Source organism: Paecilomyces variotii (assembly GCF_004022145.1).
Source record: "Paecilomyces variotii strain CBS 101075 chromosome Unknown C8Q69scaffold_13, whole genome shotgun sequence".
Lineage (NCBI taxonomy): Eukaryota > Fungi > Ascomycota > Eurotiomycetes > Eurotiales > Thermoascaceae > Paecilomyces > Paecilomyces variotii.
Genome location: NW_021167152.1, coordinates 184,488 through 196,242, shown reverse-complemented (window position 1 = coordinate 196,242; position 11,755 = coordinate 184,488). Strand labels below are relative to the sequence as shown.

The window sequence follows — 11,755 nt, the reverse complement described above, 5'->3', positions numbered from 1 at the left end:
ACCCCGCGGTTGGGAAGGGTCTAGATCACAGCAGGGGTTTACCCATGATAATTGGAAAAATAGACGGGAATTTACTTTCCATTCTTGTGAAATTTCCCGTCTGGCGTCTTTTTGGAAGATGGCAAATGTGAGAGCTTATGGTAGCGTAGTGCTTAGCTGTTGATTACGCAAGAACCGAAAACTCGAATGGTTCACTAGTGAGTATGACCCGAAAGAGGAAACAGTAACTTATATTACCCTGTAGTATGAGTGATGAGGATCTATTGATCATAAGACGTAATTTCTGGTCATCATCATCTTAATGCCATATATGTACGTTGCTACTTTGCTTTTCTCGACACTATATACCTTCCCCCGATCTAAACGATAGTATCATGCTGCGATCTATCCGGTAGACCTTCTGCTTTCTGCAACCCCCACATACTCTTCGCAATCTGCTCACCGTAGAACTTCACCAGGAGACCGACACAGATCGGACCGATGATGGTGTTCAGTACGATTGCCCACACTCCGGTGATGAATCCATCTTCGCTAACGTATTGTGTCTCGTTGTATCCGATTTCGATGATTAAGAGGCCGATCTCTCCGCGAGCGACCATTGCAGAACCGAGAAGTAAGCCGGAGGTCCACATCTTTCTTTTGCTGTTTCCCTCTTCTGCTTTATTCTCCTTCTTCTTGTTGTTGTTGGTGGTGGTGGTGATAGCCCCATCTGTTTCTTGGCCTGATTCATCAGGCCCGTCGATTGGATATTGGGTCTTTTTGGATGACCTGCGAGAGAAGCTGGTCCATATTGGAATCCAGATCCCGACGATGAACTAGAAATTTGTTAGTGGGTACATTATACTGTTTATTGCTAGAAAACAGCAAATCATCAATCTCACTCACTTTGGCAAACACCATGAGAAGAGTAAAAACGATACCTCTCCAGATTCGCTTTCCCGTCCACAGCTGCACGAATGGAATGGCAAATCCAATACTAGCAAAGAAAAGCGGTTCCATTAAGTACTTCTGCACATCGAGCAGATAGGCTTCAAATGTGTGCACGAATGTGGGACTCTTGTCCGCCTCCCTCTCCCCTTCTTCCCGACTCATCACCACGAAGGGACCCTCCGGATGCTTGCTCGGTAGATACGTGAGGAAAGTTCCTGCAAGGAATGCGCCGAACAGGACCGATGTCCCTGTAAACGCAGCGATGCTGATGAAAGCCGATAAGACCAAAGTCATAAGTACGATATTGGAAATATGATCATAGCGAGCAAATGCGTGTTCGATATAGCGTCGGAAAACAGGCGCGAAGAAATATTTCGTGACTATCGGAGTGACAATGGCCATGACAATCGAAGCTGTGATCGGACGACCGATTATCCAGCCGAGATTGGCATGGCCGGAATTGGGGCCTGAGAGCTCACCAAGGTCTCCGATTGTACTTGTCATACGTTAATGCTAGGTCGAACTACAACCGGTACGGTTTTCTACATGGAATGTGCTCACCTGGCCATCACAAGGCCGACAACGTCGTCAATGACAGCAGCGCTGACGAGGACTGAACCAACTCTTGTCTGGGAGAGATCGACTGATTTGGATGCCGATGAGATGACAGCAAATGTGGTCCCTAAGCTCCATGTCAGGACATATGAATACAGCATGTTGAACTGCATTCTTACCTAAAGAGGTCGCAGACAGAGCGGCCCCAATAATAAACGTCTCCACCGCCCCTGTACAGAATTTGTTAGAAACGTGAACATCACTGAGATTGCAACAAAAATGGGAAAAAAACTCACCATATCCAAATCCCAGATAAAGCAAGAGGTACGAAAGACCAATGGGGAAACAGACACCAGTGGCAGCCCCGAGCGTGCTGAGCAGTAAATTCTTCCGAAGTAGATCCAGTCGTGCTTCGAGACCACCTAACACCAATCTCTACATCAGCAACGTCTCTCTCAATAATTCCGTAGCGTCGAGAAGGAAATGTTCGCATACCCTGGAATATGATCAATATCAAGCCGATATATCCCAATGCGAGGAATGTCTCCTGCCAATGCATATCAAGAATATTGGCCAATGGTACACCGTATATGATCCCAACGGCCATCTGGCCGATGATTCCCGCACGGATGATCTTTGCAGAGAGCCATTCTGCTAAGGACAGGAAGAAGAAGAAAGATACAAGAACCAGGATTTTGACAACTGCGGTGCGATCAAGTCAGCCATCGAGCAAAAAGAAAATCCTAGAGTGGATGCAGGGAGGATTATGTATCCAATCGATACATAATCGACCTGGGAAGTAGCCAATTCCCGAGACGATGCTCATTAATAGAATTGCTGCTCGGAACAATGAGCTGGTTATGTATATACTTACTGCTAGGCTCATGGTACGGAAGAAAACCACCAGCCATCATAAAAAAGAGACACCACTACTTTGGAGCGCGCCAGGTTGACGTTGAAATGGCAGCTCTCCATGATATCACGTACCTTAAAGCTATCCATCATCGAAGTGGCGGATTTTCCGAATCCGGCCTTTCATCATTCATCGGTAGCGAGCTCCATACCAAGCCAATATCCCGATTTCTGTATGTCACGCGAGTCTTGGCCCTCTTGGCTGTTCGGTCCGATTTGGCTGTTCAACCTCGTGCGACAGTTTTATACTTGGCAATAAGTATCTATGTCTTCGGTCTCCTCTTGGCTAAGTATTGTAGTGATAGGGAGTGAGCGAACAGTCCGGTTTTCTCCGGAAGACAAGGCTATTTCTTGACCGTGTTTTATGATTTCTCGTACTAACGCTCTTGGCGTGAGGGACCCAGACATAGACATCTTGACACCTAGAGGTGAGGATATCCAGCGCAAACAGTAACTACTCTAGGATCACTAGATAGTTATGAATCTCTTGTAGTAATGTACGCCAATGATATATTCGGTTAGACCACGGCCAGTTGTGCAGGGATACCAGCCGCCTTCCTATTGGTGCCACGACTTATTTCAACCTGTTTCACTACTCATTATTATTATCACTCACCTCCATCCTCTCCTTTTATCCATCCTATCTAAGAATATAACGCTCTATTCGCTCTCATAATGGACGTTGACACCCTTGCTGAACAACAATCGGACCGTTTTTTCAGGATATGGTTGCAGAACTTGATTGGGAATTCCCCAGAGCAGTTGGCTGGTAAACTTGCTGCCAAACACCGGCAGGGCACTCCGGTCTCTGCATCACAACCCTTCAACGGTGCCTTTAATGTCTGCTATCGGGTTACCTACGAAGACGGCTATCGCGTTATTGTTCGGTTTGCTGCTCTCGGTCGGGTTACCTTCCGCAATGAAAAGGTTGAGGATGAGGTATCGATAATGAATTACCTTGCTCAGCATACAACAATCCCTATTCCCAGAGTATTAGGCCACGGAAAATGTGCAGTCGGCCCCTATATCGTCATGACCCTTGTTGAAGGAAACCCGCTATCTGATTACCTGCGGGACCCGAAGCAAGAAATGATTAGTCTGAATCCCCAGATTCCTCTGTCCCTTCTGAAGAGGGCCTACTCTGGTATAGCAGAGATCATGCTTGAATTGTCAAAACCGGCTTTTCCATATATTGGCGCGATAGGACAGGACGATTCAGGCACATGGGTTGTACAAAAGAGACCCCTCACCTTCAACATGAACCGACTTACCCAATTCTCCAATATTCCGCCTGGAGTATTTGCCAAACAACGCTTCACAAATGCGGCTGACTACTTTGAAGAACTCGCGAAACAACATTTCTATCATCTCGAGTTTCAACAGAATGACGCAGTCACAGACGAAGCCGATTGCCGGAAAAAATACGTGGCTCGCCGTCTTTTTATCAAAATTTCACGAGAAGTATCCAAAAAACATTGCAAGGGTCCTTTCAGACTCTTTTGCGATGATTTTCGTCCTGAAAATATATTTATTCACTCCGCCCAAGCGATTGTCACTGGAGTAATTGATTGGGAATTTACATATGCTGCCCCAGTCGAGTTTTCATATACTGCACCATGGTGGTTATTGCTGGAGCGGCCAGAGGAATGGGACCTTGACAGCCTTTTGGCGCGATACCTCCCAAAGTTTCGGGTTTTTCTCGAGGCTCTTCGAGAGACTGAGAATAAAAAAATTCACAATGGTTCATTAACCGAATCACAGCGTCTGTCAGAGGGAATGGAGGCCTCGATGGAAAATGGATTATTTTGGATATGTCTCGCTATGAGACATAGCTCTATGTTTGATGAGATCTACTGGTCCTTCATCGATCCTATGTACCATGGGTCTTTTACTTCAATCGAGGATCGCATATGTCTCTTGTGTGAAGACGAACGAACGAACCTCGACGATTTTGTTCAAAAAAAGCTGCGGCAGGCAAGCGAGAGAACCCTAACTAACAATTTCAGCATTGATGAGCTTGTTGATCTCTAGGGGCTCTTCTATCTTGGACAACGTACAGCCATAAACATTGTACGGAGCAACCTGTGAGGGACTTACACTCACTTCTGACTCCCCCGTCAGCGACTGTGCAGCTCAGCCGGCTAATACTAACTGGAGAGACCCGGAATCGTCTGTTATGACCAGGGTTGTAAGGATAACTGTTGGCTGCCAATTTCAGCGGTCCCCTTCATAGTGCAGTACAGTGCAGTACAGTACCTAGACGCCGACCGAAAAAAGTCATCGTGGTTCAAAAGCATGATCTTTGAACCACGAGCACCCCCTTTTCCCTCTCAGCCCACGTATTGCACGCCAATATACAATTGCAGCGGCTCTCCATTAGTGGTAGTCGCAAGTTCCACTAAAGAACGGGAATTTCCCGTCTCATCGGAAAGCGTGGAGCGGTAGTACCTAGGTGCACCCCCCCGCCTTGCCCACTACACAACCTCATCTATTTTCGTGGGTCGTAATGAGGACTGTATCTCAAGCAGATTTTCTGCTCCCGAAATACTGACCATTGCCATATCTGAAATTGTTCCTCTGTGCCATAACCGCTACAAGCAGGAGCTTGTTATGCGGCGGGATGGAGGCACTCGGTGCTGCTTCTAGTGTCATTGCGGTGATACAAATCGCAGGAGGCATCATCGATATATGTGGAGGATGCATTAACACTATGAGAAATGCCAAAAAGGACATCAACGACCTTCAAAAAGCAGTCAAAGATTGCCACGCTGTGCTTCAAAGGCTTGCGCACATCGCGTATGGCCCAAACAGCCAGAAGCTCCTGGCCACACAGGAGCTGGTTTCTTCGATTTCTGACTGTCGCTACGACCTCGAAGCATTGGAGGCAAAACTTGCCTATGGGGGAAGCGACGACAGAAAGAAGGCAAATCGTATGAGACAATTCTGGTTCCGGACGATAAAATGGCCCTTAACAAAGAGAGATGTGGAAAACGCTATCAATACTATTGAGAGGCATAAGCGGCTCTTCATTCTGGCTCTACAGGTTGACCAAACGTCAGTCGTCTCCGCGCCGTTTCTTCAGGTAATGAGAATAATAATGATATTCTGATATAGGGCCTTGACGGATCATATAGACCAGAAGACAGATTTGGCCACATTGCCGATCGCCGATGGAGCGGCTTTTGATTCATATTCAGATCAGTATCAAGAGGAATTCCTGCTAGACACGTCAGGAGGAAGCCTATGGCTTCCTCCAGAGTACCGTTGGAAACGATACCTTAGTTCTGGGTCACGCATCCGGCAGTATCTCATTTATGGAATTTACGACAAAGTAACCATCACAGCATGCTAACTCATGAAATCTACAGTCATTTCCGTCGCGAGAGCGCCAGAGAAGCGAGTTCTTCGGAAATGGATTAATTCACGCTCGCCAAAAACGACAAACTTCCAAACAAACTCCGACAGCAGCATTTTCCAGAAAGCTCTATCAAATACTCTCGGACTCAGTAAATGAAATGAAATTGCCTTGAGATATCGTTGTCTCAGATAGAATATATCGTAAGCATTAGAAGCAGACTAAAGATCAATAAAACTTCCCCTTTTTCCTGCCACAAAACCCCCCGAATATATGACCTGGCATCGAAGATTCTCCGTAGTTTAGTTATTAAGGGCTATGTATTTTATTTTCTAGGAAGTATAGAGTATGGCATTTTGCCTAAACGGACATAGGAGAAGTGGATGGGAGTTTGTTGAGATGAGGTATTAACTACTGTATCGACGTAGGTTCGATCGTTCGGCTACTTCTCATTTCTCAACGTTAGGTAGTTCAAGTATTCTTCAGACGTCTGAATCAACAGTAAGGTTGAACTTGACACGGTTAAGTTACTCTCAGAAATCCTGTTCTTACAATAATAGCCAATACTGCCAAAATAATTCTATCAAGAGCTGTTCCACGCTGAAAAAGGCTGGTTCTTTTTTCGCTATCTACCTAATTAGGCTACCTACATACATGCAAGGGCGCATTCGTACAGGCTCAATCCGATCCAATGCTGTCCCATTCTATTCCCTCCCCAATGATGGCTTGATCTCTAGTATCTTGTACCCTCCTTGAATGGGGTTTCCCATCGAATCGATAACCTGCTAAAACCCGGGGAACAAAGGCTTTGATCCGCAAAATGCACAAAATGTGACTCTTCTTGTCGCATGAGAAAAACCACAAGAGAACAGTCCTTGTAATATGTACCAGTGGAAAAAGGGGGCAAAGACATAATAATAATAATAAACATGGTGCTCTACAACGGCACACGAAGCAGGGAAATACGCTCAGTGCTCATGGAGGAAGAAACGAAAATATCAAAGATGCGAGAATTGGAGCAGCGGCTGCTGGTCATTCACTGCGCTGACTGCTGGAATAGCGCAATGGTTGAGCAGAAGTTGCTCACGTTTTCGATTTGCGGGACAAGAGCTTTACCGCTCGAGGAAGTCACCATGTTGGTGCTAGCCTTGGTGCTCAACCCGTAAAAGTGCACGTCGGAGCAGTCAACCTGGACAATGTTCTCCTGGCAGGACTCGCCAGCCAGACAGGTCTGGCCGTAGTTGTCAAAGAAGCTGTAAATACCAGCGCCAAAGACGTGGATGTCAGAAGACCCGAAGACGCGCACACCCCAGGCCTTGCGGCAGGAGTTAGTCGTGCATGTGGAGAAATCCGGGTCGTTCCAGGACGTCTGGGGGGTGAAAGGCGTCAACGCGTTAGGGTTGCTCTGGTAGTACGGCGTCTCCGTCTGGATCAGAGCCATGTAGACGTTCTTAGCGTTGGCGATCTGGTAGTTGTACAACTGGCTGTGCTCCGAAGCGGTACCGTACATCCAGACAGGACCTTGGTTCTCCAGCAAGACACCACGGCCGTTGAAGATGCTGACCTGGTTGTGGCTGGAGCTGTCAAGGTCGTGGTCACTGACCCAGTACCAGCTGTTCTCGTTGTACAGAGTAGCATCCTTGGTGACGTGCATCAGCATGAAGGCACCGAAGCACTCAGGATTGGGCGTAACGGTAGACTTGGGGTCCTTTGCGCACTTGTTGTCCTGAAGCTCAGTGCCAGCGGTGCCACCAACACGGAAGTGAACATCCCACATGCCTGCAGATCCCTGAGTGGCCTGCTTCACATTCCACTCCATCAGGATAGCACCAGGAGCAGGGCCCTTAGTCGAAATGACGAGATCAGAAAGCTCCACCGAACCAACATCGCCGGCCTGACCAACTTGGATCATGGGGATCGGGTTCTTCTCGTCGGAGAAGGCCTTGCCAGATGCCATCAGGACAGGCCAGATCTCACCGGTGATCTTGATGTTCTTGGGGACCTTCAGGGTCGAGGTGATGATGTAGTTACCATGGTCGAAGTAAACGATCTGGTCCTCTGTTGCACTGTCCAAAACCTTCTGGATAGCGGCCGTGTCATCGGTGCTGCCATCACCCTTGGCGCCAGCAGACTTGACACTGACGAAGGAGGAAGCGGGAACGGTCTCGTACTGAGGTTTGGAGCGCTCGAACACATTGCCCTGGCTGTCAAGAAGTTCCTTGGGGAACTGTGAAGTGGACACCTTGGCTTGCGATCGAGACTTCACGACAGGCGAAGCAGCGCACTGACCAGCGTTGGTGGTGCTGCTAGCAGTGGGGATAGGCAGGATAGATGAAAGGGCGGGAACACTTGGAGCAGCCGTTGGTGTAGATGATCCGCCACCAAGACCAAGGGAGAGAGAAATGCCGATCTTGGGCTCCTCAGAGGGAATAGCAGAGCCAGAAGCGGAGGCTGCTGCGCTCGTGCTGGCTGCTCCCGAGGCGGAGCCCTCGGCAGGCTGCTGGCTCTGGGCTGCGGGAGAGGCAGAAGAGGAAGACGCAGGCTGAGCGGCGGGGACCTGAGACATGGCAGAAGAAACAGGAGCAGGAGCTTGAGCCGCAGATGTCTGAACAGAAACTGGGGCTGGTGCTTGAGACACAGCGACTGACGGCTGAGCAGCTGGCGCTTCAGAAGAAGCTGGAGCTGGAGCGGCTGGAGCCGGAGCTTGGGTAGAAGCAGGGGCAGGAGCAGGAGCTTCAGACTCAGGAGCAGGGGGTTGAGCGGATGGCGGAGGACGGGCGATACAAACATCACGTCGCACCTTGGGGGGCTCGGCTCTAGCCTTGAGAGAGATCGACAGCTGAGCGTCTTGGGGTGTATACGTGTTACCCTGCATCCAAGAGTCGATGACAGAGCCACCAGCAAGGATAGTGTTGCCAGAAAGCCCAGCAACAGCAACAGTGGAACCAGTGAAGTCAACGTTGTTGAGAACCAAGGCACCACCGCCGATAGGGATGCTGTCGGTTGTGAAAGCAGTGATCACTCCCTTGGGGGTGTTGGTGAGCTTGCTGTCCGCGATCAAGACCGATCCGACAGTCTGGTTCTGGGGCGAGTTCGACATGTTGAGACCAACCTGGCAGTTGTTGATGTTGAGAGACTTGAAGGTCCACAGCCAGTTCCAGTTCATGAAGATGGCCGTGTTGCAGTCGTTGAAGGTCATGTTGCGGGTGGTGAACTGCTGGTTGCCCAAGAACATGCCGTAGTTTCCACCGTTGAAAGTCAGGTCGGTCATGAAGCCACCGGAACCGTTGTCCATGAAGATACCCATCTGCTTGTTGGCATCACCGCCTCCCTTGACCATCTCGAAGCGAATGTTCTGCAGGCTGGAAGCCTGAGCAACCTGCCAGTGGATACCGGCTCCCGAGCCCTGAGGCATAGCCGTGAGATCGATAACGAAGTTGCGAACAGAGCGGAAGAAGTTGTTCTGGTTGGTGTACCAGTTGGAACCGTCATTGTTGTAAGGGTCGGCGTCGATAACAGCAATACCCTGGAATCCAGGAGCGGCCTTCAGAGTGGGAACATCGAGCGCATCACCAACCATCTGCGTGTAGTAGTACTCGATGATGGGCTTGGAGACAACGTAGGTACCGGGTGGGAAGTAAACCAGAGCAGGAGTAACAGTGGACGAGTCGCAGTTTTCTCCACAGCGGTTGCCAGACGAGATAGCCTTGTTAATGGCATCGGTGTCATCAGTGGAGCCATCACCTAATGGCCTGTCAGTTTGTACAGTGAATACATGGAAAATGAGTCTTACCCTTAGCACCAAAGTCCTTCACGTTGCGGTACACCTGGTAGTTACTCTGTCCGAAGGGAGTAGTACCCTGGCGCTTGATCGTGGAAACCCAGAAGTCGGATGTCGCAGCGGATGCGCTGGCCTGCGGCATGGGAGCAGCGTCCACCAGGAAGGTAGAAAGCCCCAGCAGGAGGAGAATATGCACAATAAACAGCATGGTGGACTGAAGAATAGCCATCGTCAAGATGATTCCACTCAAACGGAAGATGCGAGATTGGAAATCGAACAAGCAGAAAAACAGATGCTTCCAATGTTGACGTTTTCACGCGTTGTCTGCAGCAACCAGCACTGGAGACTCGAAATATACTCTTGCGCTCACTTGGTTGATCAGTTGCGCTGAGGGAAGCAGCGTACTGATAAGCGAGCAGGGAAATGAAGGAGGGAGTCGCCTGCGAAAGAGGGTATAGGTAAGTACAGAAAGACAAAGAATGTAGGTGACAATAGAAAACGACAGTGTGAATATGTTCTTTGCAAGAGAGCAGATGTGATATGTTCCTTGTGTTGTACTTCTGTAGGAGTACTCCTCGAGGAAGTTCAGCGCGCAAACAAAGCGCAGGGAAAGAGCGAAAGTGTATGAACAGCAGCCAGTCAAAACTGCTGGCAACACAACAAGTGAATGAATATGAGACAAACGAATGGGCGCTCAGCAAACAATGAGCAGGCGAAGTGAAGGTGCGCGAGGCGACGAGAGGAAGAGAAAGAGAGAGAGCAGATGGCCGATGGCGAGTCCGCTCAAGATAAACTTGGCGGATCGGATCGTGGCTCTAGGGAGAGCGCCTCCGTGTGGCCCGGGCGAAAACAAGACGCCCCTAATTAAGTATTGACCCTAAATTAATATTTAGGGCGCGTAAAAAAGCAGCCTCTGGGAACTGCCCAGAGGTCAAGGATGAAGGAGAGCTGGAGCCTCTTGAGGCACCGGCTTATTGCTGGTACTCCACACCCGGCAGTCCAACTCCAACGCGCAGAGACAGACTATGGATTTCGTTTGATAGAACGGGGCTCTCTCGTCCTTGATTCCCTGCAGTAGCCAGCGACGGCGTGCAAGAGAAGCGCAGCGGCTGGCTGGACGATTGGACTGTCTGGGTTGCTGACAGCGCCGGACTGGGCGATCGCGTATACCTGAAACACTACCGATGACCCGGACAGGAAGATCAGAAGTCGTTCGAGGGTTGGCCGGTCTAGATGCAGAGGGACAAAGAGAAGAATAATAATCGAGAGAACGCACAGATGGCGGCTGGAAATGCAGTTCGTGAAAGACTGAAAGACGCACGATATGCAGGGAGTTGATGTCTAGATAGATAGATAATAGACAGTCTAGATAGTACTCTACGAGAAACAACAGTCTCTCTGGAACGGGCTTCCTATATACCCTCGATTGGTGTTCACGATCAACCAGCCATTATGCCTTTCTGGTGGTCGGTATGTCTTCGTTGTCCTGCCCCCTCCACCATCTGGCCTGCATCGTGGGCTCGATATTGCCCCTTCTGGTAGACACGCGTGGTGATGGAATGCCATTCTCAGACGTTGAAGACGCGGTTTCGAGGGAGACCGCGAAGCCTCCACCGTCATCTTATATCCCACGCGCATAAGGACTTTGACTGTGTCTCCGCAGCAGTGGGGGAAACACGCTTTCTTCCATTCCGCCCTTCTTTTTTCCTCCGTGCCATATGTGAGGGTCATAGAGGCGGCATGGCGACGGCATGCCTGTGCTGCGGGAATGGGATTCCTCCCACAGAGCCAAGCATCGCGGAATGTCAGTTCCCATCGCAATCTTGATTTTTCAAGCCAGCAGAGGCATCACCACCTGGATTCGAGGGGGATACCAGCCTCGTGGCGAGAGTTTATTAGAATATTCAATATTCGCAGGCATCCACCAGAATCCAGATCGATAGATAGCCAAGGTTCTTCTCCAGGCGACGGCGTCCGTGTGATTTCCCTCTAGCCACCTGCAGGTCTGCGAAAGGATCATCAATGATCAGAGAGACTCATCTCCCAGTTGTTTCGTGGACACAGTGAATCAGAACGATGCGAAACGACGAGACGAGCCGCTTTTCCCAATAAACGCAAAGGCTCTTGAATCCTCCCGACCGCAGAGGCCAAGCTTTTGATCCAGCTTCCCCACCGAGTGGAGAGTTCCAGGGGAAAAATAAACCGCCAGGGGATTTCATTTT

The 11,755-nt window shown here is 49.5% G+C and overlaps 5 protein-coding genes across 5 annotated transcripts; 3 read left to right on the top strand and 2 right to left on the bottom strand.

Annotated features, from left to right (window-relative positions):
* Window positions 1-207: 207 nt before the first annotated feature.
* C8Q69DRAFT_478824 (Cation/H+ exchanger) lies at window positions 208-2,510 on the bottom strand. The gene is made up of 7 exons (XM_028631403.1): window positions 2,360-2,510; window positions 1,981-2,187; window positions 1,782-1,907; window positions 1,665-1,715; window positions 1,492-1,612; window positions 886-1,426; window positions 208-815 (listed from the first exon to the last, which is right to left on the bottom strand). Exons 1-7 carry the CDS (start codon window positions 2,397-2,399, stop codon window positions 360-362), a joined length of 1,542 nt encoding a protein of 513 aa, XP_028481976.1. The 5' UTR covers window positions 2,400-2,510; the 3' UTR covers window positions 208-359.
* A 369-nt stretch (window positions 2,511-2,879) lies between these two features.
* On the top strand, window positions 2,880-4,723 carry C8Q69DRAFT_94559 (kinase-like domain-containing protein). The gene has a single exon (XM_028634192.1). It carries the CDS (start codon window positions 3,073-3,075, stop codon window positions 4,426-4,428), a length of 1,356 nt encoding a protein of 451 aa, XP_028481975.1. The 5' UTR covers window positions 2,880-3,072; the 3' UTR covers window positions 4,429-4,723.
* C8Q69DRAFT_94560 (hypothetical protein) lies at window positions 4,724-5,974 on the top strand. Its single transcript, XM_028634193.1, has 2 exons — window positions 4,724-5,451; window positions 5,512-5,974. The coding sequence occupies exons 1-2, from the start codon at window positions 5,018-5,020 to the stop codon at window positions 5,747-5,749; spliced, it is 672 nt and encodes a 223-aa protein (XP_028481974.1). The 5' UTR covers window positions 4,724-5,017; the 3' UTR covers window positions 5,750-5,974.
* An 814-nt stretch (window positions 5,975-6,788) lies between these two features.
* Window positions 6,789-9,762, bottom strand: C8Q69DRAFT_447522 (exo-beta-1,3-glucanase Exg0; the record flags this gene model as incomplete). The annotated part of the gene is made up of 2 exons (XM_028629214.1): window positions 6,789-9,496; window positions 9,546-9,762. The coding sequence occupies 2 exons, from the start codon at window positions 9,760-9,762 to the stop codon at window positions 6,789-6,791; spliced, it is 2,925 nt and encodes a 974-aa protein (XP_028481973.1).
* Window positions 9,763-10,985: 1,223 nt separating this feature from the next.
* C8Q69DRAFT_447521 (hypothetical protein) lies at window positions 10,986-11,526 on the top strand (the record flags this gene model as incomplete). Its single annotated transcript, XM_028629213.1, has 2 exons — window positions 10,986-11,003; window positions 11,197-11,526. The coding sequence occupies 2 exons, from the start codon at window positions 10,986-10,988 to the stop codon at window positions 11,524-11,526; spliced, it is 348 nt and encodes a 115-aa protein (XP_028481972.1).
* Window positions 11,527-11,755: the final 229 nt, after the last annotated feature.

What these genes read in the sequence shown, in the direction of transcription:
- C8Q69DRAFT_94559 (XM_028634192.1), top strand. Translation starts at nt 3,073, where the DNA reads ATGGACGTTGACACCCTTGCTGAACAACAATCGGACCGTTTTTTCAGG.
- C8Q69DRAFT_478824 (XM_028631403.1), bottom strand. Translation starts at nt 2,399, where the DNA reads ATGATGGCTGGTGGTTTTCTTCCGTACCATGAGCCTAGCA. An exon ending in GATATTGATCATATTCCAGG is followed by an intron (nt 1,908 to 1,980) that starts GTATGCGAACAT and finishes GATTGGTGTTAG; the next exon opens with GTGGTCTCGAAGCACGACTG. An exon ending in GTCGGCCTTGTGATGGCCAG is followed by an intron (nt 1,427 to 1,491) that starts GTGAGCACATTC and finishes ACGTATGACAAG; the next exon opens with TACAATCGGAGACCTTGGTG.
- C8Q69DRAFT_94560 (XM_028634193.1), top strand. Translation starts at nt 5,018, where the DNA reads ATGGAGGCACTCGGTGCTGCTTCTAGTGTCATTGCGGTGATACAAATC. An exon ending in GCTCTACAGGTTGACCAAAC is followed by an intron (nt 5,452 to 5,511) that starts GTCAGTCGTCTC and finishes ATTCTGATATAG; the next exon opens with GGCCTTGACGGATCATATAG.